Source organism: Lemur catta, chromosome 4, assembly GCF_020740605.2.
Source record: "Lemur catta isolate mLemCat1 chromosome 4, mLemCat1.pri, whole genome shotgun sequence".
Taxonomy (NCBI): Eukaryota; Metazoa; Chordata; class Mammalia; order Primates; family Lemuridae; genus Lemur; species Lemur catta.
Window position 1 is genome coordinate 38,423,098 of NC_059131.1, and position 27,500 is coordinate 38,450,597.

A 27,500-nucleotide genomic window follows, 5' to 3' on the forward strand; every position below is an offset into this window, starting at 1 on the left:
CTGTTGCCCTAAGATTTCAGAAGAGGGAAAGATAATGTCTAGCTCAGAAAACCAAGGAAGTTTCTATGGAATAAAACAAGTTAAGTAGAGATTGAAAAGGAAATTATACTTCTTCAAGCAAAAATAGTGAGAAGAATGCAATCCAGGTGGGATGAGTACGTTCCCCAGGTGGAGAAATTAGCATAAGCAATGGTGAGGAAATTGGAAAGTGTAATGTTGTTCAGAAAGCCATGAGTAAGTAAATTGGCAGTAACATTCCATATGGACAAAATTCTGCAATAGAAAAGTGTGGAAATTAAGGCTAGGGTCAGACCATCAAGGCCCATGCCTTCCAAAATGATGAATTTAGAGACTAGTGTTCCCGCTGAGGATTTAATAGAAGCCTTACGCAAGGTTCATTCATCTAGTGAACACTGATTTAGTGAGTTACTATTATCACCAATTATGTGCAGCACACTGTACAAAACACTGGGCTTATAAGCAAAAAAGAAAGAGAGAAATATTGTTCCTGGGAGAAGCATATAGTTTTATAGGATGGTAAGACCAACCATAAGTAACTATAAGATAGAAAGTGATAGCTGATGAAATAGTATAAACAAGGTTTTATAAGAAGTCAGAAGAGGAAAATACTGCCTCTGGTTAAGAGAATCAGGAGAGAATGGTGACATTTAAACTAGGGAGAATAAGAAGAAAGAATGAAGCTAGTAGAGAGGCACAGGGTGGATTGGAAGAAAGACAAATAAGAAATGGGAGATAACCAAGAAATTACATAAGCCAGAAAAATGATACGGAGAACCTAAAATTTGGTGTTGACATGGAAGAAAAATGGAGGGGTTGAGTATATGACACTACCCTACACACATACACACACACACACACACACACCCCACACACACGTGTGTGCATACAAAGACCCAGAAAAATTGTTTTTGTAAATGAGTAGATCATTTAGATGGCAATTTTCCAGGGAAGAAAGGGTTTCACAAACACATTTCTTTAAAAATAGCTTTTGGCATCACTTTGCATAACACCTCTTTTTTGAAGAATTCCTTTCAGTTCAATTAATTAGTATGATTTATCCAACATTACATTTATAAGCTATAAAGCATTCCCATCTTCCCATTGTTAATTATATCTCCAGGCTAATATAAATAAAATTTTCTAGTTACCCTTACTCACTCTATGAAACCTATCAGAGAGATGACATTTAGAAGTTCTATTTTGGGGGAGGGAGTTCTCATTTGTAATATGGCATGTTTTATCCTCTATTAAAAAGTTTTGTTCCTAGTTTTTTGTTGTTTTGTTTTCTATGAAGTTGGAAGTTACAGTCACAGAATTTACAAATTAATAACTAAGCTAGATATGAAAATTTCATTACAAAAAAAATGCCTCAAATGGCTTTATTGTTTTAAAAAGTCAACATCTATATGGAAACGCCTGTTAAAAATCTCAGGAATCAGGCCGGGCGCGGTGGCTCACGCCTGTAATCCTAGCACTCTGGGAAGCGGAGGCGGGTGGATCACTTGAGGTCAGGAGTTCGAGAACAGCCTGAGCAAGAGCAAGACCCCGTCTCTACTAAAAATAGAAAGAAATTATCTGGCCAACTAAAATATATATAGAAAAAATTAGCCGGGCATGGTGGCGCATGCCTGTAGTCCCAGCTACTCGGGAGGCTGAGGCAGTAGGATCGCTTAAGCCCAGGAGTTTGAGGTTGCTGTGAGCTAGGCTGATGCCATGGCACTCACTCTAGCCAGGGCAACAAAGCGACACTCTGTCTCAAAAACAAAAACAAAAACAAAAAACTCAGGAATCATACTAATATTCTATTTGTGCAACTTACAGAAAAACAGTGATATGTACAGACTAGATTTATTTTGATCAATTTAAAAAGTGAGAAAAATGTGGCATGCTACTTCTATTGTCATACTAACTGCATGTTTTCAAAGTAACAATTACTATTGTGCCTTCTACCAATTATAATTGATATAGAAATAAGATTTGCTTACTGAAACTCCAATGTGCAAACCAAGGAACCACTTCACATTTCTAGAAAACCCACTAAGAGGTAATGATTTAATCAAAATGCATGTATTCAGGGAGCTCTCCAAAGTAATTTTAATGTTGATTTGTGCAAGAGGTATATCTGGAGACACATTTATTGAATGACATTTACCTATTTACAAGAAAATAACAAATAGCCTTATCATTGTCATCACTACTACTATCACCCAAGAGCAGCATTAAAATAGTTTTCTGTAAAAATGACTGGAAGACAGCATGATACATAAGGTCGGATCTTGATGTTCCTTTAGGAAAAATCTAACAAATATATACAGAAAATTATATTCTTCATATTTAACTGGTATATGAGGATACACAGTCTGCCACAACCAAATGGCAACTGTTTTGTAAAATATGGAAAGTGGATTAAGCATAGTTTGGCAGAAAAAGTTCTTTAGCAAAATGAAAAATATTTTCATACCAAAAAAGCCCTCTCAACTACCACATGTAGTCATACATCTGTCAGAATTGAATTCAGGATTAAAATTTTGCCATAATAAAATGATAACAATATTTCAGTCTTCTGGTTGTCCTTGAAAATAAGTTTATGTTATCTTCCACAGAGCAGGAGCAAATGTAGGAAGTTACTTCTCTATAGACATACATGTATATCTCTATTAAAAGCACATATAAGGTTTTCTTGCTGTATTCACTTTATTTAATCAATCTTTATGTAAGATTATTGGAGTTATTGTTTTTCAGTTTGATTTGATTTGCAGAAATACAGTGTTTGTAAATGTATGATGGTTTGAATATATGCTTATTGCTTCAAGTTTACTATAATTCTATGGGAGATGAATGACACTAATAAAATGGAAACCAAATATTTCTCCATCTATGGTGGCATGGTAATTAAAGGTCCCTTCCAAGCATTATTTCACTTTGTATTAGTTGCTTATTTTCCCTATAATCAATATTTTAGACAGAAAATCTGAATAGTAAATTATATTATATTGCTAGACTGCAACAACTCAGTTCATTGGAATATTTTAGTTTGACCCCATCTTTGACATTGTGATACACATTTCTATTGGCATGAATGGTCTCAGACAAAAGTCAAAAAGAACAAACTCTAGTCTTTCTTTAAATCCACATTCAAGTCCAGCTCTCTATGCTGAGAAGGCCAAACCTTCTATTGTCTGACCCTCTCTCCCATTGTCCTGGGTCTTTAGTTTAAATGTCCTAGTTGACAACATAGAGCATGTACTCTATTTTACAACCAGGAGGCTTCGTCAGGAATATTCTCTTAATATAGCAGAATACTAGTTTTATAGAAAATACTTTTTTTATTTTTATGAAGCACTGTAAAACAAGACCTAATTGAACATTAAAACACAAAACTTCACCCTGTAAACCAGTTAATTCATCTCCAAACCCTCACTGCTATAATATAGATTAAGCATTAGCAGATATGCCGTGATATAATGTGAATGTTGTATTTTATTGCCATGCTTATATTTTAAGACTAAAGAGGAAAAAAAACCACTAAGGTCTAAAATACAAAAAAAGTACTTCAAGGACAAGGTTTCAACACATTGTTTTTTAAAGTGAAAGGCAGTCATGGACTTGAAGAGGTGTAGACAGAAAAATGAGACCTGTAACTATTCACTAAAATTACAGCCCTCAAGATACAATCTTATGAAATTAAATATTACTTAATATAAAATAATATAAAGATTCTTTCAAAACCTAGGAGAGTATTGTCATATACAGGGAATGAATTGTGAACAAGGTGATCATTAGTAAAAAAAAAAAAAAAAAAATACAACGAACAGTAGAAAACCAAACAATCACCATCATCACAGCATTTAGCTAATAGCATCCTTGATTAATAATTTAGTATTTCAGAAATGTTCTCTTTGAGGAAACAACTGCTTCTCTTGGTTATCACAGTTCAACTTACTCAGAGATAATATAAAGGACTCTTAGTTTTACACCTTAGATTTTAAACAGTGACTGGAAGCAACCACTAGTAGTTTATACTCAGACATGTACTTACGGTCATTGCAGAGCGGCCCACTGAAGGAAGTCATACTGCAGTCACAGCTGAAGCCATCCCACTGCTGCAAGCACACGCCTTGATTGGAACATGAGTCCTCTTGACAGGTTGTGCTGGGCCCTGTAAAGCAATCCAAAAGAAACTTGGGTTCTTTAAAAAAAAAGCAAAAGTACTTTAAACATGAGCTAGAGCACATATAGTAGTTGCCAACACCTCAAATTACACGTCCAAACTAGTTTTAAAAGTTCTAGTTCACACACCTGAATTAGGAACTAAGAAGCTGTAACATGAAAGTTTTCTGAAGTTTCAAGTATAGAACAAAATACATTAAATTAATAAACTAAACCAACAAATAGTGAAAGCAAGCGCATAGCTTCTGTATGATCATGGTAGCAGGTAATCTCATTCTATCATCAATAATTCTTTAACCATTTGGATTTTAGAAAATGGATGGATCTCCTCAACTTCTGACCAATGAATAGAGACACCATGAGAAATGGAGATTATAACTTCATGATATTGAGATAAAGTTTGGTAAAATAACTGAAGAAAGTTATGCAAAAATGCCCTAGAGGTTTCAGAAGGTTGCCTGTACACACTTATGGATAAAGTCATGATTGCTGGGTGTTTTGGATAGGTATGTTGGCAAGTATCAATTCACATGCTTTAACAATTTCATGCAATTAAACATAAAATGAAAAACTGTATAAATGGCATGCTGCATTTAACATACAAGTAAAAAGAATGCTAGTCTATTTCTAAAGAATCATAACTAGAACACTGAAAAACAAAGAATTAAAAAAAAGCATGATCAAAGCACTAAAGGCAATCACTATACAGACATATGCAAGACTGAAAGCCTTTATGCAAACTATGCTACTAAATGAGGTTTCTTGCACAATGTTCAAGAAAGGAAAAAATGAAGTCTGAACCCAGTAACAGGTACTGCAAAAATGTAAAATATGTTATTTTAGGGTTTCCACTGTGTATTATGGGGTTTCAGTCTTGTTTTATACACATAGGGCTATCTACCTTGCAAGTCAGCTTTCATCAATGCAACTTTGTCAGCAAAATAAAAAAAAAAGCAAAATATATTAAATGTTAGTAAGCAATACTGAAATGGGGCAAACACAGAAGAACGTTCAGATTCAAAAAGCATGCTGCTGTAAAGGGGGAGAAAATGCTATGTAGAGCAGTCAAATTAATACTAACAGCCATAAATCTTAAGAGACGCCAAAAATGAGAAAGCGGTAATTTATTAGAATTTTACTGCACGTATGTATATACATAATGGTTAATTGAGCCGATGACATGTAATGAAGGAAAATTAAAAGTGCTCTTGTGTTTTTCCTCTCTATGAATGCATTACCACAATGACTGTGTTGCTTATTTGGAACATGAAGCACCATTTGTCATGTGCAAATACAGTGTAGACTATGGTCATTAGCAGACCAATTATCCTTTCCTATGTTTTTCCCTCTAGATCTTTTATCTTGCTGTTGCAATTAAGGCTTAAAACTGTAATGCCAGCTATTCACTGCCAACAGCTTGACTTTAGCGAGACACCAAACTATCAAAATGTGTACTGTATATCATTTGAAGCAGAGGGAAGAAGTAGTAAGGATAGAAGAAGCAAACTGCAATATAATCTCCCATAAAGAAAATCCCTTTATAAAATTTCAATGTAGAGTGTTCATCCTTGCTCTTATCAGGTTGGGTACATACTACTTGGGAATTTCAGAGTTATGTCTGTATGTTCTACACCTTCATAATTGTCTTCAACTTTTATGAACTACCTTGTGAATAATTATTACAGTATAACCTCAGCTATCTTAGAGAAGGGAAAAAATGGAATGCAGTCCACCTAAATAGCTTTAGAGTATAAATTAAAGGTTTTTCTAGTAAACATAATTTTATAGGTTTTTATGAAAATATAGACACTAGCCTAATTAGATGCTATTAGTTTCAAAGTGAGAACCGTTGAGGTACCTGCTTTTGTGAATAAATCAGAATTATCTATAATTTGTATAAATTGTATATTTTTATAAAATGGATTTTAAACATGTACCTTACATCACATGTCTATTACCATATTCTTCATTGAAAGTTATTGAATTTAGCCTAATCTATGTGAATACTCCCAAATTCAGAAAACATAATATTATAAATACTAATTTTATTACACTACTAATAACAAGCAGTATAACAATAATAAAAACAATGATACAAGTTTTTATAAGTAGTAGTGGTAGTGATATTTTTCAACTCTTGTTTCAAAGAACTAAGAACCACTAAATTGCTCATTACTTATCATTTTTGCAACCTGTGAGAGATAAGTGGCCTACTGATCTTTAACCATGGCGTTAGATGCTGAAAATAATCAGCATATTAAAAAAAAATAAAACCTCTCAAAGCAATATTCCTTTGCACATGCCTTCCTGGAATAAGCAAAGAAGCAGAGAGTGGTGCAAGCCCAGTTTGGATCACATGCTGTTTTATCAAATGGCTATTTGCTCCCTGACCTACACAGCACAAGGAAAGATCAGGAGCAAGAACTGAAGAAGACCCGGATTTTTGTTTTTGTTTCTTCCAAAATTATCATAAATTCAATTGCTGAACATTGTTAAACTCAAAAATAACAAAACTGCAATCTTCAAAAATAATCTGCCCATATTATAGAGCGGTAACTCAGAGTACCTGCCAAACCTCTATGTGAGCATAAAGACATGCTTTATTTTTATTATTATTTTCATTATCACAACAGTCTTTTTACATTCAGGTATTACAAGAGAATGCATGCCTCTGTCTGACAAGACACATTTTTCAAAGTACTCACCTTCTAGAACAATATTTAAACATTGACAGGCATTTGTACAAGACAGAGCCCTGAATTTATTTTTCCCTTTAGTTATATAAATGTTCCTATTATTTTATCACTGAATAAAATTGGGAACAAGCCACAAGGACATTTGTATTAAATGATTAAAAACAAGGATATGTCTGAGAAGAAAAAGAAAATGAAGGTAAAACTGCAATTTCTGGAAACCAAAGAAATAATAGAGGAAAGTGGGCAGATATCTGGGCCTTCAAATAAGGCAAACTTAGGTTCCAAGCTTATATCATTTTACTTATTATATGTGTGACCTTAGCAATGTCACTTTATATCTCTGAGGCTCAATTTACTTATCTACAAAAAAAAAGGCAGTAATACCTAATTTATAGAATTTTGAGGCTTAAAGGAGATAACTTACATAAACTTATTACCACCAGTGCTTAATCAATAATAGCTGTCATCATTAAACAGAAATATATTTCTGTACCTTACAAAGCAGTGTAGAGCTGGATCTTACAGTTCTACAAAAAGAGTATCTGTGAAAATTTCACTGGCTTTATGTAGAGAAGTTATCTTGACTTTAGTGAGCCTGCTTATTGGTTGATTACCAGTCTCTATCTTCTTTTACATAAGCAGAAAATGCCAGCCAAAGCAGTAATTGTCAAAGTGTGGTCCCCACACCAACAGCATCAGCATCACTTGGGGACTTGCCAGAAATGTAAATTACAGGGCCAGACCCCAGACTTACTGAATCAGAAACCCTGGGGGTTATATTCAATAATTTGGGTTTTAACAATCCTCCAGGTGACTCTGATGCAGACTAACATTTAAGAAACATTACTCTAAAGAGACTTTGGTAAAATCCCTCCCTTAGCTGAGATGTATTTTTTCTAAATAAAATCAACTATTACCTAGTGAAACAAGTTAGAAATAAAAGACAACAAGTGATTATTGAAGGAGGATTAAAAGTTTTGCATGCAGAGACTTAGATATTTGTGGGTCTTATGGCAGTAGGAATGACAAAAATCTTGACAAGATATTATTTGGTTATGTCAAACTTATACTACATATTTCTATGAACAAGGATGATAAATTATTCCAATGTGATTGGGACTCAAACTCCATTAGACAATAATCTTTAGAAAGGTAATTTACAGGGTATCTACAATTTAATCACTAATCCTAAAAATGTGTGAATCTCATCAATTATACCTATGACAGGTACATCTAAGACTGTTCTTAGGAACCATACATGATAGAAATAATCATAAATTAAAAGTTGTTAGCCTTGATATTGGAATGAAAGAATCAGGGCAGGGCAAAAAGACGTGGCAGGGCAGAAAGGAATATTCTAAGAGTAAAGAAAAAGGGAGTGAAAAAGGACCCCACCATTTCCTGTAGGTGAGAAGTCACTTACCAGACAACTTGTAGAAAGGTCTATTTTTGAAAAATATTTTCCAGAAGAGTTTATAGTACCTTTTTCTTTTAAAAAATAATAAATACACATATTCTCAAGGATTAGATCACCTTGAAGAACCAAAGTTATGTCCCATATTCTTGTATCTATCTACTAGAGGGAATTTAATCACTTAACAATTTTATTTCCTTTACTACATTGGTAAAAGGGAAAGCACAGTGTCCCTTGGTTTTACAAAAGTGTTATGCCAAAATTTGAAATAAAGAAAATATGGTGATAACATTAAAAATTAATTCAATAAAGTCTGCCATTAATAACCTTATCCCCTGGCATTATTAAAATGCAGTTTGAATTTCACCTAACTTTTCATGGAAAAAAGTTGCAGAGAGAAAAAAGGAATCATTTTCAAATAAAAAATTTCCATGTATTTAGGTAATTGCTAAATATAAGGACATTATTTTGGCTGAGAAGAAATGATTCATAATCTCCTGGGGGATAGGGATTCACATTTCTTTCTTCCTCTTCTCCTATCCCACATTTTCTTATGAATCTAAAATTTTCAAAATGGCCCAAACTGTGTTCAATATTAAAGGAGAAGCAGCAACACATCCAGAGCTACAAAATTCATGATAATATGATTAAATTACATTTATGGAAGGAGAATTGGCTCGAATAATCTGAGGTGTTGAAGTGAAAATTATTTAAAATGAAAGTAGCAATCAAAAAGTACTCCTACAGATCTTGGTCTGATAGTACAAAAGAACGGAAGATATTTTAGTGAATTTTTGATGTATGGAATAATTAGCCTCGGGTAATACAAGAAACCTATTTTTGCTAAAACGAACTGATAATGTACAGGATATACTCTTTATGCCAGGGATACACAAATCAAACAGTGATAGGAGAAGGGAGTATGTGAATTTTATTCTCTTATTATATCCTATTGAATGTAGATTTTAAAAATTGGGCTCAAGTTGATTAATACTTGCTGAAGTAGATACATTTTTCTAGTCTAAATGGGTATCTATTTAATGTTATAAAGCAAGCATTGCAGAACTTATTTACAAACTAATTAGGTGAACTAGAGAAAGCAAAGAAACAGAAAATAATAAGATTCATAGATATAGCTCCCATTTTATATTGGGCATTAGTGCAGGCTGGCAAACAGTCCAGAAAATTTAAGATTTATGGGATGAAATATTTAAAACATGAGCAAGGATTTCTAAGCTCTAAGTGAAAGTTCAACAAGTTATCAGAATTTTGCTGACTAGTGAGCTTTGTTCTCATTTACAGGCAGAATTAAAATTATTTAGAGTGTGATGACAAAGACCTAGTACCTTCACATCCTCTCTCGATCTGTCCATTGCAGAAAAGAGCATCTGAGATGAGGTCCGGAAGCCGTCCATTTAAGTCAACCGATGCCAGGCAGCCTTGGAAACCTTCCTTGGCATGAACAAGCTTTGGCAAGGATTTGTATGTTTCTTTAGCCACTCCTCCTATATATAAGTCACCTGTGGGAAGATCAAAGTCTTTGTCAGAAAAGTAACGTGTTACTGACTTTAAATATACAGTAGGATGGAGAAAAAATAGTGAGGTTTATTTTTTCATTAAATAGTAACCAAATAAACTTATGACTAGCTATTTTCCTTAAAGTATGGAATACACAACAATACAAATGCTTGAATAATACACTAGCACTAGAAGAAATTTCTAGAAGCTATTTCCACAGAGAGCTAGGGGAGTTCAATACACTGTGGCTCAGTAAGAAAGAACACGGGCCATGGAGATGCATTTCCCTGCACTAGAGTCTAGGCCTGATTACTTACCAACTCTATGGTCTTGAGTATGGTTTTTTTTTTTGTTTGTTTGTTTGTTTGTTTTAGTTTCTCTGATTATTAGTATTCTCCCTTCTAAAATGGGAACAATAAAACCCATCCCATAGGTTTGCTATCAGGATAAATGAGACGAAATATAGGAAGCATGTATGAGAGTGAAAATATATAGTAGATACTCAGTCAATAGGCATTCATATTAAATTTAAGTTTTTCTTAGAGAAATCAGGGTCTTCCAGTAATCAGATGTTCAACAATTTCTCTCTAGTGTCCAAAGTCACCTTCTACACTATGCTTAAGCCCATTATCCTTTCTTGCACCTACTTTATTCACTCACTCACTCCCATAATAGTCTTTGTATAACTTAATATCACATCCTCCTTCAGTTTTTTTTTTTTTTTAAGGTAAAGTTACATCTTATACCACTTTCAATTCTTTATGCTGTTCTGGGATCTGCTAACAAGTTACCAATTTATTTTTCCAACTTTATTGCAAGTTCTAATGGAACACTTTGCTCAGCTTTGTCATCTTCATGTCTCTAGGTTTAGGATTCCCCAATTTTATGGGCTACAACTTTAAAAAACAGATTGCAATCCATGTCTCACTCTGTTTCTTTTCCTGTCGCAGACTATTCACTGTGCCTGGATGTCGTTCACTAAGTGTAATAAATTGACTCTAGTAAACACTTAATGCCGAACATAAGGAGGATAACCTCAAAATTCCATAATACATTGCTCCAATATACTAGTTTTGTTATTGTACTCTTCTTAGTTACTTCTCCAACTTTTCATTGTTATTTGAATTTTCTTTCTCATATTAAGCATTTCTATCCAACTACATGTCACTCAGCACATTTTTCCCAGTGTAACACAAAACCCCTGCATTCTAATGCTCTTCTGGGCCCCTCTATGTTGTCTTCATGAAACTTGGGAGCAAGGCGATCTGATACATGTGCTATTTATTGAGCCATGAGTAACAAAGTCCTTGATCTCTGACCCAGAAATCCCATGTCTTCTGCAGGCATTTGTAAAATAGTAATAAGCTAATCTATCAGCTTATAAGTAGAGTAAAATCAAACCACAGATCTGATACTTTTGAATTGTATTGGTGAGTAAACTGAAACAGAGAAATAATGTGGCTGGTTCAAAATCATTTAGCCTTAAAACTGAGAACTTAGGTCCCCTGAGCTACTAACTATAAAGCTCTAAGTATTGTACTAGAATGCCATTGATCTTATATAATTTGTTCTGAAAGTACTGAATGTGTTTGCTTCCCCTACCTCTTAAATAAAATAAAACATAGTCATTGGCAAATGCTAAATAGAGGGCATACATTTCCAATTTAAGGGCCGAGTCCTGGTGGGTGTCAAAACCTCAGTTAGATTTATGGAAGCAATGGTAAATGTGTACATTTCCTTGGGAGAATCAAGAGGCAGCAATGCGATCCTAGACAAAAAATGGTTGCATGGTAGATTTAGACATGCTCAGGGCTTAGCCTCACAGAAGTTTGCATACTTCACTGTGGAATGGGAGCAAGAAAGCAATTTCCAGAGTGTCACAGAAATCACAGAAAATCACGTACACAAGAATAAAGATGCCAGGTAGCCATTCCAGTGGGCACCTGAGTTGTGACTATAAAATATTTGAAACTAGCTTCCATGCTACCTCCCTCTAACTCCCAAAAAAACTGGTACAATGGAACTACCCCACCCAATAATAACTCCAGAAAAAGAAGGGAACTAAAATTCCCTGAGAATGCATGTTCATTAACTCAAAGAATCAAAGCCCAAAATAAAAACCAAGGTGAGTTATACAAAAAGAGAAAAGGTACCTTTCTTGTATATCAGAGGTTGTGGGTTGAGATTTATACTTTTACAAGTCAAATAGCAATGCAGGGAAATGCTCCCTACATCTATTTGTTGAACTAAATTTCTGAGAAAATTTCAGCTCTCCTCCAGGCATAATGAATGTAGTAGTAGAGAACAGTGGGGAATTGAATGAAGAATTCTTGGCACTGCTTCAGACCTTTCAGATGTAGAACTTAGTACCAATAATTATGTATGTAATGCTATATATTTAATAATCAATCCTCCTCTGTCTGATTATAACCTCCTGGAGGAGAAAAACAATGTCTTTATTTGTCTTAGATTCTCCCATAGTGCCTAGTACTGGGCTATAAGCACAATGGGCACTTAATAAATATTGTCAGCCACCTGATGGATTGAGGTCACAATAGAAAAGAACCAAGAAAGAAAGAAGAATGGTAAGGCAACATATGAGGAGAGAGCTAAGACTAAAATGTACTTACTTTCTCTCTCCACTTTCTACTGCAATGCCTATGTTTTCCTATTAGCAAACTTATTTGACAGCCAACATTTTAAAACTTATTGAAGAGAAGTAGCAATCTTTCTCCTGTGTTACTAAAGAGCAGAAAATATTAATTCAAGCAGTGGAGGATACAAGCCTCAAACATATCTAAGTAGATGAGTTTGGCTTTATAAGTAGGGGACTTATGCTCATTTTCATTACTGAAGCTGCACTTAGCAGCACCACTTAGTACTGTTTTTGTAAATTCTTCATATAGCAAATAGTAGTCTAAAGTCCCTTGGTGGGTTTCCATATGAAAAGAACAAAGGAAACCCTTAAGTGGTTTAAGCCCTGTGTACCATTACCACTTCATCAAAGATAGAGCTTCTCTTTTTTCATGTTTGGAGTGATGGAAAGAAAATGACCTATTAGTACTAATGGGCCCTTGTAGGCGAAATCCTGCATATGAAGGAAGATACACTTATTAATGGCCCTGTGTGTGAACAGGAACCAGGACGGACACCCAGTAGGAGCCAAGTTTCCTGCAGACTTGAAGTTTTCCTGTTACCGCTTCTTCAAGCATATTCATATGCTTTGAGTAGGTCATATATGTAATTGATGAGGCAATATTGGAGTTGGGGCATTTCCAGCAAATGATGCAGAGAACATGTATAAAGCCAGATAACCTCAAATATTTGGGAGATGGGCTTCCTGAGGAAATCTCAATAACACCCTATCTCTAGCATCATGTATCCGTAAGCACTATGTTCCTCTCACCAGTGTCGTCTGCACATCTGATCTGAAGCAATATCACACGTATCCATTCCCTGGCAGTTGGGTAGTAATGACTAAGACATAGTACACAGGTGTTTTAATTACATCTGACTACAAACCCTGCTCTGCCACTTACTGGCTGTCTCAATAGAGGCATGTTAAATTACATACGAGTCAGATCCTTCATCTGTGAAATGGGGATAACGATGCCTACCTAATGAGGATTATAAAGCAGGTACATGAAGCATTCACAAAGCATGTACTCAGCACAGGATTCATGCCAGTTTGGCTGTGTTGGTGTGTCTGGTAAGGACTACACATCTACGGTGTACCTCATTCTATGTTGACTGCACTGAGAAATACGGAAGAATGAGAAGTCGAGTCTGTCACCTGTTTCTAGTACAACTGCAGTGACAATGAAACTGCCCTTTCCAAATCAATAAAGGGGGGTGTAAGGTGGGAAACGTGGTGCAGGCCTAAAACTCTGTGAAGGCACAGGCCTAGCTAAAAATATTGATAATCATCAGCCTCTGTTCCCCTGTTTGCTTCTTTATAATTGCTACTCTGAAGTCACATAGCTTGTGGTCATAAAGATTCTTAACCTTCTCCATAGACAACATCACCTTTTCAAAACTTAAGGGTAGTTTTTGAGATATCTTCCAGGTCTACCTTCCAGTGGATTGATTGACCCACCCAGGCCAGTAGCTCATACCAAGAAAATGACTCACCTGGAATTGTGACTCCAACCCAGGAACTCACTTAACACAAGACAATGATTTCTACACACCTCTAATTTTGCCCTAAACCTAGCCAATTAACAAACCCAATTGCCTAATCCTTTGCCCACCAAACTATCTTTAAAAACCCTGTCTTCCAAATTCTCAGGGAGGCAGATTTGAAGAATTCCTCCCATCTCCCCGCTTAGCACCGTGCGGAATTAAACCCTTTCTCTACTGCAACTCTGACTGTTTCAGTGTGTTGGCTCTTCTCTGTGCAGCCAGCAACACAATCCGGTTGGGCAGCAACAAAAAGATGTCAAATATACAAGTCTTTCATGACATTTATTTGATTTGATTTAGTTTACAATCATTTGTGTGCTCGAAGTGTGCCTTGCATTATACTATTAGCAGCTCAAGGGGCTCCTTTGAGTTAGTTTGAAACCCGTGAGCATTAAGCCTAGTGACATAAATGGGAATGTTGCTTGATTACTATCTCCTAACTTAATACAAAGAGATTAAGAGACAAATCTCTATGAAGCCCAAGGGCCAGATTGTCAGGTTCAGGATAAATGTGCCTAGAAAATCAGAGAAATCTAAGGTTTTTGTGGATTTTGATTGTAAAGTAAAGCATCATGGAAGAGTTGTGACCAAAAGAAAATATAGGATACATTAATTTATAAAGACATAAATGTAGGCACCAGGCATGGGGAACAGCCCAGATATACCATGGAGACAAAATGAATATGGCATTTAAGAAGGAGAATAAAAGACTAGACTTGACTGGAAGAGAAGACTTTTCAGTTATTTACTAAATAATGTAAATAATGTTATATAGGTAAAGTCAAAGGAAAGGCTTGAATAGCACCATATAACTTATGACTGATGGCTGGGGAGAAAAAAAAAAAAAAAAAAAGACAATGAGGAGTCCAAAGATGGAAGCCAGGCAGACTAGGAGACTAGGGAATTTGAAGCAGTAATAATTTGAGGGAGAGATGAAATTCCATTTAACATTGAATATGTGGAATTTGAGTAGGAGTGGCCTATAGGAATCTGATGATGTGAACCTGGGGCTTAGGGGACAGAGGTTGGGGCTTTGAGACCTGGCTTGGGAGCCATCAACCAAAAGCAGATAAATGAAGTAGTGGAGGAGGTTTTTTCTTCTCTTAAAATAGGGAGCATAAGGCAATTAGAGCAAAGACTTCAAGCTCTGCCTTACAGTAGCAGAATGCAAGTGTCAAGGTATAATTAGTTCTTTGACTCAGCTTTCCTATTTATTCATATGCAATTTTTTGTGCCTCTTAAACATCTCACTTTCATTTTAATTAAAAACAGCATACATAAAAGAGACAATTGCTTTGTAGTCTTGGATAGCTAAAACTCTAGGGAAACTGAAGGAGGCTCCAGAAAAGTCCTATAAATGGCCTTTGGGGGGGGAAGAAAGATGAAGACATAAAATTGCGAGCCCCTTTTCTGACAATTACCTTTCCCAGGTCTTTGTGTGTGAATGCCTTATCTCCCCATGAGTTTATAAATTCTTTGAAGAAATGACCATAAGCACTTTTATATTATCACTTAGCAGGCACTCAATAATTATTTAACTCATTGAATGAATGGATGAATTAGTAGTTCACATTTAATACACAATTATTTGAACAATAAAGACAGAATGAAGGTTTTATGCATACAGCACTCATATTTGTTTCTGGTTCCTTTTACCTGAGAAATAATGAATGAAGTTAATTCTGAAGAATTTTTCATCTTCTGGTCCCTTTCCTTGGACACAGAGGTGAAGCCATCAGCTCATTAAGAGAATTCAGTACAAGACATTTTATTTTCATTCTGGTAAAGTAATTTGATAGGGTAATGCATGACCAGTTTTAACAGACATGCAGTGAATTTGCTTGTAGGAGAGGTAGAGAGAGAAGACAGAGGTGAAGAAAGAGTTTTGGGTATCAATGTGTGGTGATGAGAACTCACGTATTAGTTTACTTCTGCAGTTATAGTAAGTGGTAAAATCTTTGTAAAAAATTAAATTGGAGCTTATTCTAGCTTTGTATTTCACTCTATGTCTTTGCATTCTGTCATTCTTTGTGCTGCTCCCTGTACAAATACGACCCGACTCCTGCAGCCTCCACAGGCACACTTCACACTATGGATACTTCACACTCTCTCTCCAGACTCATGTATTCTGTTACTATCACAAAGGGCAGCATGCATTTACTGACTGTCTGTGGCTATGGCTATAGACACAGCCAAGCTAACTGTGTGGACCCCTGATGCTCTGCCCTAGTGAGTTTTTTAATCCCCATCTGCACTTCCTTTTTGTGTGCAGATGTTTCTCTCCATGCGGCCTTGGGCCGCCACTCCAGGACTCCTAAGATTGCAATCCTTCTGGCTTCACGCTCCTATTTCTTGGCTCCTTGCCAGCCACAGGTGTTCCTGATCCTATAGTAGGCTCCCACATCCAACTATTGTTTATCTATTGTTACAGCTGAAATGTCTTTGAATTTCATAAAAATCACCACGACAAAATGAATTTAAATGTACAGAGTCCAGTCTGAGGGAGAGAGGGTCCCCCTACTGCTTTGAACTTTGGTAATCAGTGTTCGGCATTCCCATGGTCAAAACTAGAAAAGACAGCTCTGACTTTATCATTATAATAATAACTGACATTAGTGTAGTATCCTCAAGTTTATCAAGCACTTGCACATGTACTGCTCTATTTGGTTTTTGCCTGGTGAGCTACAAGGGGAGTAAAGACTATCAAGGACACATGTTAACAAATGAAGAAACTATGGTTCAGGCTACGGTGCTATAAAGTGGCAGGGTCTGATTGCAAGCCCCGATCTTGTGAAACTCTGACCATTTTCACTCAATCCACACTGTACACACTGTACACTCTATGAGACAAGTGGCTAATACCATTAATAAGAAGTACAGGAAAATTTGGAGGGACATGGCTAGTTGAGAAAAGTAATGGTAATAAATGTTAGCAGGAGTCCAAATAAGCTAACTGATTCCTGGGATGATAAAAGACTCATCTGCATGTTACTGAGTAATTTCATGAAGACAAAGTCAGTTTGTTTCCACAATCATAAACATTAGGTATCAAAATTCTGATGAGTGGGTAGAATTCTCATGATTGCAAAATCTGAGTTTTAGATATGACAGCTACTTTTCAACTGCTTCCCACAAAGAGATAAATCAGACACCTGCATGCATCTATGGACCAACCTAATACTACCTAACAGCTACGTATGACAGGTGGGGGTGGAGAGTCCAATAAAGTTTGATTTCAGATCTTAATGTTTTCCTACAGTGAGCTTTTCAGAGTTAAAATGGTCATTTTGCCATGGACAGAACAGACAATGCTTTCTACATTCTAACATTGTGTTTCAAGCTGAAATTTTGAAATAAAATTGCCCAAAGAAAGAATATTTTTTAAAGGTATGATTCTAAAACTTCTAACATGAAGACAGATTCAGTTTGTGTATTTGGCCAACAGACTGTGAGGAAAACCTGCTGGGCATTCTAAATGGAAAATAATAAAGTGAAATTGCGATGGGGTGCATGTGGTAATCCATCTTCTTTTAAAGCCACTCTACGCCAGTGACACTGTGGCAGATGGGGTGCGAGTTCAGTCATATAAATTCATGCCAAGATAACTTCATCTCATGGCTTTGAATCTTTAAATTTACCTTTAGGTAAAAACTGGGTACAAATATTTTCAAGTTTTTCCTTTTGTCCCCATCCCAGTGACAGCCAGTTTAAACACCTGTGGCATCCTTTACAGCAGACAATTCTGTCACCATTATTTATGTGTTTCATCTTCCACTCACTGTGTTATACCCTCTGGGATTGCATATGGATTGGCAGAGGTTCTAACATACATTGTTACACCTCATACATGCATAGCACCTTGATGTGAAAAGTGTTTTGACATTTCTTATCCCATTTGATCCTCATAACAACTCTTCACAATAGTCAGGGAGGTTATTATTAGCCCTACTTGACAGGTGGGCAAACTACCCTTCTGAAAAGGTAAGTTACCTGCCCAAGGTAATATAACCAATACAAGAAAAATAGCACTGGCACAGAAGCCTCCTACTCCCAGGCTAGCTCTTTTCCCACCACACTCTCTACTATTTTTGCTAAAGCCCTTCTCAATAACAAAAATAGAACAGACAGAGTAGTTTAGAAATGACTGTTCTGGAAATTAAGAGAGGCTTATAGGTAGGGAACCAGCAACATGACCTGTCCAAACCTGTTATTTTTCCTGAAATTTTGCATAGTTCTATATAACAAGTTGGCTTTCTTTCTTTCCCCAAATAATTTTTATTTCAAAGAATTCTTTTTTCTTATTTCAAAACAAATGAACATTTATTTTGGGGGGGAAGGAACCAGTGGTATAAAGGGTAAGTACAAAAGAAGAATTCTTCCCTATAATAACGGCTTGTTTAATGCAGGTTAACAAATAGCACCTGATCTCAACTTAGACATAAACAGGATAAAGGAGATTATTGCCACCAGTGGTTTTCTCAGTAGCTTGAAAGGACAAAGTGGCATAAAGCACACATGAAAAACTTTACAGACATTGCCAAAGAGCTTCTAAAATATCATGAGCTTCACAGAGTCAATACATATTCAAGACATACAGCAATTAAAATCGTTGGCCATAGTGCTTGAGGAGGACTTCAGGGGCTAAGGAGATAGAACCAACATACACAATCTATGTAAGGCATAGGGCTAGGAAGGCAAGTGCCGGTAGAAACATTCAGTTCTTTTGCAATTACCAGAGGTGAAATTTCAATGTGGTAGTAAAGCAGAAGTTTGAATAACTAAGTTTTATGCGGCATGAGAGATGTTTTATTTTATTATATGGCATTTCTCCCTCCAATATTAAAATAAGTACTACCTTTCACTCTAGATCTTCAAAAGGAATTCCTTCAAATATGTTGGCAAATACAGATAGTAGTATTTAAATACTGCTACAGACCTACGCTCAAATTTTATTTCTACCACTTGGGGCTATGTGAGAAGAAACAACTCACTTAACTTTTCTGAGTCCCCATTTTCTCATCTGTAAAATCGGGGCACTGATAACTCATCCATCTAATTGTTTGTTGTAAGGAGTAAGAGACCATATGTGTGAAACAGAATGTCAAAATTGAAGTTCTGACTGAAATGCCAACACAATAAATATCAGACAGTTGAATACAAGACAGGTATCCAGATGCCAAATTTACAAAGGAAAAGGTAAAATACTGGTTCTAAGGCCTTTGAACCTCTCAGCTATATAAATGATGTAATAATCATAATAATGATAATAAAAGGGGTCAGAAATTGGAAGGAAAGGTGTCTGAAAATATCCTTTAAATTAGCTTTTACTGTGCAATGAGTTTGTGCTAACAGATTCTAGCTCCAAGCCTAGCACAATAGCTCTCAGAAGTTCTCCTGGAGAACATTCTTTGTGTTCTTTGCAGTTGGGCTAAGGAGGACTGGTGCCTGACCTGCTAAGAAAGTTTTAAATAGATCCAAGCCAAGAGGTTGCTGAAGACACTGAGTTTCACATACCACCCTATTTTTGTGTATGATCCAAATGTATGTCCCCCCAAAAGTACAAATACTAATAATTATGTCATAGACAATCAAGTTTCTCAAAAATAGATGGGACCATGCATGTTAAATTTATAAATGGCAATAGTCTGTTCTGTCACAGAAATAGAACATTAGTACAGGACCTTATTTGTTTGAAGTCTTTTTATAGTTCCAGAAGTCCAAGGGGAAAGCAGTGGTGAGAGATGTATGGGTGAGAGTGTGTGGGTTGGGGGTAGTGGGGTGGGTTAGTGGGGACTGAGGGTGGGAGAGGGAGAAGGGAACCTTCTACAGCCAGGCTAGGAATGATAATAACTAACATCATACTGAGTTACCTCTAAGAAACCCGAGAATCCCAGATGGACTTTCCTGTGTCAGCGTAGTTATGGAAGTTGGTCTAAATATTGCCAACACCTGTCATAGACAGGCAAGCCTTAGGAGTCGCCCGCTTCTTACAAACCCTTGAGCATCAAAGCGTATACTGGCTAACCTTGTGTAGTATCGTGAGAATTAAATACTCACAGAACCCACCTGTAAAACAGAGAGGTCTGTGAGCCATGAAGACGCTGAAGGTTTAAATCCTACTTGAGTGAGCGAGATATTGCCAAGCTGCGTGTCCAGGTGGCTGTCACAGGGAGTACTTGACCAAGAAGCTCAAACACTATGAAGAGAACTCAGCACCACTCCCAGCATCCTCTGGAGAGGAACCAGCACCAAAGGCTCGTCTCTGGATGAGGCTCAGGTCTTGAGAGCAATCACCTGGCCCTTAAGAACTCGGCTCTGAGCACCTGCAGATACTTTCTTCTCTGTAGCACAAATCTTTAAGAGCTCAAGTCATCTAATTACCACCCCACTGAGACATAGTAACCTGTCACCTTGTCCTGAAAGGCATCTGGGCACTGGATTCAGCTTTCTAGTAGCCCAAATTCTGCTGACGCTCAAAGGTTTATAAGACTGAGAAAAGCTATGTCTCCCTGTGCACAATCTCCTTGTAGCTGTTCCAAGAAAAAAAGCCAAGGCCCACGGCTGTCAGAGCTCAGCTAGTGTCCTGGGTGAGCAGAAACCAGCACCAGGCCTTTAAGCAAAGGGGAAAGGATGTGGCTCTTAAAGCTGCACCAGAAGTAAAGAGCCCACAGGTGTCCCACTCACTGCAGGTCTCTACTTAGGCTTGTCACTGATCAGACCAATAATACACGTAAGGTCAGAGATTTCAGTGTGTTGCTGCAGGTTGTCACTTGCAGTCAATTGAGGTTGATATGAGCAATAAAACTTGTGTTTCCTGGTCTGTTGTTGAAGTGGGAATCAGAAGACTAGATCTGGAACACTAACTAGCAGCATGGCTGTGTAAGTCAACCTCTCCTGAGCACATTTCTCTTATCTGTAAAAGGAATTGGTCAGATCAGATAATCTCCAGGATAACTTCTAGTTCTGAGTTCCTATGATCCTAATGGTAGAAAGAAAAATTTCAACTAATAGAGTTGGAGGGAGCTAAAAAAATTAAACATAGAAAACCTATGCCTAATGTAGGAGAAATTCCAAAACAAGTACAAAAAAAGGCTGTTAGTAGGAAATAAAGAATTTAAACTCTGCTGCAACCTGTAAGCTGGTTCAAGGGTCATAGAGAAGCAAAGGAAAGAACTTCCAAACTAAATGTTTGACAGCAGGTCCCAGGTAACTGTGCATGGGAAGGGAATGATGTTGGGGTGGAGAGTGAGAGTGGGATTAAAACAAACTGACAAAGGCATTAAAGTGAAGAAAATAAATTGAGACTGATTTCTCCAAAGCCTGGGAATTCAAGGGAGATGGCCCAAGATAAACAGTGGTTTCATGTCTCTAATTGTCTTTCAAGTAACTGCTCTGTAATTCTCGTGTGAGAAAAGGAGTAACAAAAATGTCAAGTCTTACTTTTACATACTGAGAGCCTTATTGTCTTTGTTCTGCACTATGGCAACTGTCTCCAAAGTGGCCTCTTTTCCCTGAGCCTCCACCCATCTATCACATTAAAGCCAAAGGAATAATTTTAAAGAGCACTGTGCACTCCACTCTCCTGCCTAAAAACCCTTTAATTCTCCCTTCTGTACCTTCTGGCACGACATTCGGGGCCCTTCATAATGAGAAAACCCTTCCAGCCCACAGCCTCCTTCTCTTCTCTTTCAAGTTCACATTTTCGGCCATGAAAATCTACCTGTGTTTATTGCTAGTTGGCCTAGCAGAGGTAAGCCTGGCCAGCAGCAGGGCAAAAGCCCATGAGATTTTATGTTCTTAGATCAGCTGGTGACAGGTCCACTCTCTGTTTTAAACCCTGTGTTTTGGGGAATTGGGAAGTGAGACGAAGAGGAGAGAAGACAGAAGTGGAAAAACACGGGAACAAAAGTAACAGGTAGAAGCCACAAGGCAGAAGCAGCCAAGAGGAGGAGAAGCTAGGAAGCAGGGAGAGATATCTCCTAGCAGTGCCAGCAGACAGAGCAGACAGAGGCTGTCAGGCTGTTAGAATGGTGGGGCAAGGGATTAAGGAGCAGTGAATATGTACACTCAAGGGATATTTACTGACCATAAGAGGTCACTCTTGAAATTCCAGTATGACTATTTTATCAAAATTCTTATCCTCTGTATGGCTTCATTGTTCAGCAGCTGAAAGGGGTTCTTGTCTTTCTTACTTCCTAATGGATGCTTAAAATAATCTCCTACAAACTGAAGCAATGTGAATGAATCTCTTTCACTTATAAACTTAAAAAAAAAACGACCTAATAAATATAGCCTTAAAAGCTAACCTCAGGACAACAGGACTTTCCCTCGATGTTCCATGCTGTATCCTGCTCTAAGGCTAAGCTCCAAGTTGGACTCTTCTCTGAATGTTTTCTGTTTGAACAAATAATCCAGGCAAGACAAGCGAGCTATCAGATGTCATATGGGCTGAATACACAAAGCTTGGGCGTGTTTAAACATGATTAGGACTTTGAAGGGAATCTGCTTCACTGAATTGCTACAGTAAAGATTTGTCAAGTAGCAACATGAAAGGGTAGCAAATGGAGGGATGTGTGTTAGATTCAGGGTTAGAGAGGGTAGGTAGCTGAATAATAGAGAACGATCTGAGATCAAGAAGAAAAGAGCAAGAGTACTATTTATCTTCCAATATTTGCTTAGAGATCTAATATATTTGAAAAGAAAGCCCTAGTTGAGTTGTATCTGATTAGGGGACATTTTAGCGACTTGGTAGCAAGATAAACAATAGCAGGCGGTTGCCTTCAGGGTGAGATTTATTAATAAGAAGGAATATGAGGAAGGTTAAGGAGGAGATAGCTGTTGGTAGTAATCACGGTAAGAGGAGAAGGGATAAGAGCCAAAGCCAGTGCCAGAGCTCAAAGCCCTGGAAGACAAGGAATTTGGGGTCTGAGTGACAGAATGGAGGAGAGAAAAGGACAAAATACTGCCTGGATTGACCTAGATGTGGCCCATAAATAAGTTACCGTACTGACTTTTTAATAGTTTTGCTAAGTGGCCACCTGAGGGCACTCTATCCTATGAGCCCAGGAATCTTTACTGTTTCTCCCTACCCAGTAAATTATTTACCCTCAATTTCTTGAAGAATAAGTTTAGGTGATGCCTTAAGCAAGAGTACTCATGGAAGATTGGGGCCCAGAGTTATTCCTCCTCCCTCTTTTTGTTCTTGAACTGGATTAATGAATGAGCAAGACTGACCTCAATTCAAACCCCTGGATAATTGCAAGGATTAAATAACCTCATTTAACTCTATTTAGCATTTAGTAGAGACTCAATAAATATTAATTCCCTTCCAAATATATACACAGACTAACATACAGATTTGCCAAATATAGGAACAAAAGGAGAAACATGAGGAAGAATTACACCAACCCTTTATCTCCCTAAAGGAGGCAGGACTCAGAAGATTCAAAATGAATATAGAACTGAGTTTGCTGGGAAATCATTCCAGAGAGCAAATTTATGATGCTCCTTTCATGGCATGTCGCTGCGTGTACATAACAGCCAGAGGGAATAAAACAAAAACAGCTGGGAAATAAAGATGAAAGCAAAACTGTATCAGCAGGGAGAGACACACAACCCCCTGAGAATCTGGGCTATGTCAGGAAAGATAATTTGTACAAGGTCACCTGCATGGAATTCGTCTTCTCACAGAGAGATCATTAGACTCCTGCCCATTTCAGACCTTCTCTACTGGAGTCAAAGTGAGGAATGAAATACATGGCCCCTAGTTTTCAAGGTTCTACATTCATGTTCTCGCTATAAAATGAGCCACAGACAAAAGCATGCATTACTATAAAGATTAACTGTGGAATTTTAAATGTCTGGAAACAAAGAGATTCTGCTTCGCTTTGCAAATAAAGCAGGTTAAGATTTCCCCCACTCCTGAGTCCCATACAGCACGTTTGCAGCCTCATGCTGCCCTCTACTGTCTTTTTAAAGTAAAGTAACGTTAGAAAGAAAGCACTCCCAATAATCCTGAATCGGCCAATAATGTGACTTCAGCCCAGGACTGGTAAAACCAAAGAAAAAAAGTCAAATTCTAAAATAAAAGAAAAACTGGTGTGTACGAAAATTTCAAAGTGAGTTAAATTTGGCCTCACCATGGATCTTGCATTATTTCAGGACTCTGTAACACATGGCATCTAGATCAGTGAATGCTCTTTAAAATTACAGACACTTGTTGTTCTCTGCACATCCCTCTCAAATGATTACTGCTTCAGTTGGTCCGAGGTTGGATCTAGAAACATGCATTTCACGAACACCATCATCTGATCCTGATGTACCTAAGCTGGTTGGCCTCACTTTGAGAAGAACCAAATATGGTCACAATGACTTTGAACAGAGTGTCAAGTAAATCCGATAATTTTTTTTTTAACTCTTTATGGGTTCAATTCATTGACTGAAACAGGTCAACTTTCATTTATCCTGCATTTAGACCATCTCAATCTCAATCTCATGCAAGACTAGCATGTAAAGAAAACACGGCTGCTCAAGTCTGAGTGAAGAGTTCATAGAGAAGTTCTCCTATATAGAAAACTACCCACCCCCCATTTCAGTAGGCATGTAGGTGGGAAAGAAAAACAAGGCCCAGTTGTTCTTACTCATCCTTCAGATATCCCTTAAACATTACTTCCTCAAAAAGTCTGCCTGGAGTTCCGGTTAGTTTCCCTGCCCCTCATGTGACTGCACAGCATCCTGTACTTCTCTGCCCTGTCCCCCAGTGGCAGTGATCTCTTTGGGACAGCAGACTTTTCATTATAGGAACCCTGTTGTCTTCTTTCCAGAGTCAGAGCTCAGTAAACACCTACAGCCACACAACCAAAAGTGATGATGATGGAGACAGGAGCGGTCAGGCCCTGGGAGCATGCTCTCTTCCTAAGTCCCTCCAGTTCATGGCACTCATGATAACAGGTGTCTTGGGGTTATTGTTGCTATTGGATCACACACCCAATGTAAAAGCCCACAGCCTTGGCCTAATTTTGGGAACTTACTTTTGGCATCATCTGATAAATCTACAAACATCTAGGAACTTCACAAGATTATAGGTGATAATCATTAGTACAGAATATCTCTGTTCACATGGGAAATTCACATCCAATTTAAATTGTGTGTTTTTCTTAAACACAAGTATACTCAGAGTTTAATACTCCATATCTCAGTATTATACAATATGCTATATTCAACTCATAGTTTTAGTGGCCTTTTTTTTTCAGGGGTGGGCATGGGCAAAGCCTATCTTATATTCCAAGTTATGAAATATTCAATGTTTTAATAAAAATCAGGTCTGAGAGCAACTTAGATTTGTAAATATCCCCATCAGAAAGAATCCTAGACCACAATCTCCGATCATCCTCACTTCTATTTTTTAATGAACAATAAGCAAATATTTACTTCCCAGGAGACATTGTCCTAAATATCCAGAGACACAACACACTGCCTGGCATTGCTTCTTTGGACCCTCGATGTGTAGGGCTGTGCATGCCACATACTTGAACCCATTGTGAACTGCTGCTTTCTAGCCATTTTAGTCACCAACCTTAAGTCCACAGTTTGTAGTAGAGTTCGCTTATGCTTACTGAGGTCTCACTTACACAAACAGGCACTGTTTTGCTCTAGCTTTCGTGGCTTGGCCAGCACACTGAAGTTTACAATTCCTCCCTTTCCCTTAACAATCACCATCTGAGTCTGCCTTGCAAAACAGGGTCACCCACAAAATAGAGACAAAAAGCACTCCATGCATTTCAGTCGGAGAGAAGAAAGAGAGAGAAGTTTAGCCTGTTAAAAGCACTGCCTTTGAATTTCATTTTATTTTCTGAGCTAAGCTATTAGATTTGTGGGCACAAACAAAATCTCTTTGAAGTTAACATGAAGCCCACTGTGAAAGAAAGGAGATGGCCATTACCACACATTTTATGTGTTGGCCAAATAAAGTCCCAGGATTGTAAATATATTCTGCAATTACAGAAATAAAACGCTGTTATTTCTCCTTTCACCATACTTAGAAAGAGCATTTTTCTCTAAAAAGTGTTCTGTTGAATTTTCTCTTTCCAGTGCCCTAACTCCCAAATGTATTTACCTTTTGAATCAAAGGGAAAGATCCCACCAATAAAACCAGCTGCTCTTTTCATGCAAAATTATGTCTGCAATGATATGTGCAGGGCTTTGCAATGCATGGAGATAGGGCAGAGGCAGAGATGGAAAGGGTGTTTGGCAGAACTGGGTTTACCTTTCTCTCTAGCAGTTTTTTTCTCTGGGCAACTCATTCAAACTTCAGATTTCCTACATTGAGAATGACACGTCAATAGTAACTTCTTCAATGCTGCAGTGTTACATGAGATGGGATTCAAAGGCCCATTCAAATAGAAACTTCTGTTATTCCCCCATTATTAACATGTTTTCCAAGCATTTTGTCTTGTGCACTTGAGAAATCAAGTATCAATAAGAAAGGGGAGACTTTCTTAGCAGCTGGTGAAAGAAGCATTCTCATGAGTGGGTGGGTATTGGGGAGGTGGGATGGGAGATAGAATTCACCGTTGGAAACATGGGGTAGAAGCCAGGCTCAGACCCCTGATGATCAGAGGATCTGTAAGGATCTAGGAAACCTCACCAAAGAAAGAAAACTAATAAGTTCTAGGAGAATCTCCATGTGTATCTTGTTACCTTGACTCCAAGTTGATTGAAAACTGTTGGGAACAAAGAAATTTGCAAATACCTACTTTTCTTTATAATATCAAGACTAATAATACAGGTTTCTGACTCTTTAAATTTTAATCATGCATGCTTTCTTAGATGTTGCATTTTTTGAGCTGCTATTAAAAATACATAGGTTCCTACCACATTAAAGGGGGAACAGAGGCTTGTGTGTTGTATTATTAATTACATTCTGAAAATCAAATTCTGGTCAGTCTTTGTGGAAAGTGCAAACACAGCCCTAAGCAGAGGATTGCCCAGGTGAAGGCAGAGCCTGTGGAGCAAGGCTGGTTACTCTGACAGCAGCATGTACTTACTCTTGAGGTCTAAGTTCCTGGCTCCGGCCGTGATTTGTGTTGTGATTTTCGTGTCAATCTTTACAGTGTGGAGATTGCTGGTGTCCCTTGATATCATCACGTTGTGCCACTGATTGTCATTGAGAGGTTTATTTGAGCTCCCTTTGATGAGGTTAGCACCATTTCCCAAATCAAACACATAATGTAAGTACCTGGGAAAAGAATGAAAGAGGGGAAAGTGCCATCACTTTATGAATTTTTGATGAAATCAAACTAAATATCAAAAATGGTGGTTTTTTTTCCCCGAGGCAGTTCTATCCTGACTAGAAGTCATGCGAATGAGTTACATAGAGCTCAGCTAATAAAAATTAAGAAACACTGCTCTATTTCAGCAAGGATTACTCATTGCCTCCACTATAGGAAATAGTGAACATAATTTTTAACATCACGGTCTACATTTTTCTTTATGACTTT

General features: G+C 37.4%; 1 protein-coding gene across 14 annotated transcripts in view; it reads right to left on the reverse strand.

Annotated features, from left to right (window-relative positions):
* The window catches only part of NRXN1 (neurexin 1), a 1,034,155-nt gene that overhangs the window by 515,999 nt on the left and 490,656 nt on the right, over positions 1–27,500 (reverse strand). For all 14 annotated transcript variants that reach the window (XM_045549583.1, XM_045549582.1, XM_045549580.1 and 11 more), the window contains 3 exons: positions 27,048–27,238; positions 9,648–9,821; positions 4,061–4,180 (listed from right to left, as the gene is read on the reverse strand). In XM_045549583.1, coding sequence (XP_045405539.1) covers positions 4,061–4,180; positions 9,648–9,821; positions 27,048–27,238 — 485 coding nt within the window. The remainder of the gene's footprint in view (positions 1–4,060; positions 4,181–9,647; positions 9,822–27,047; positions 27,239–27,500) is intronic.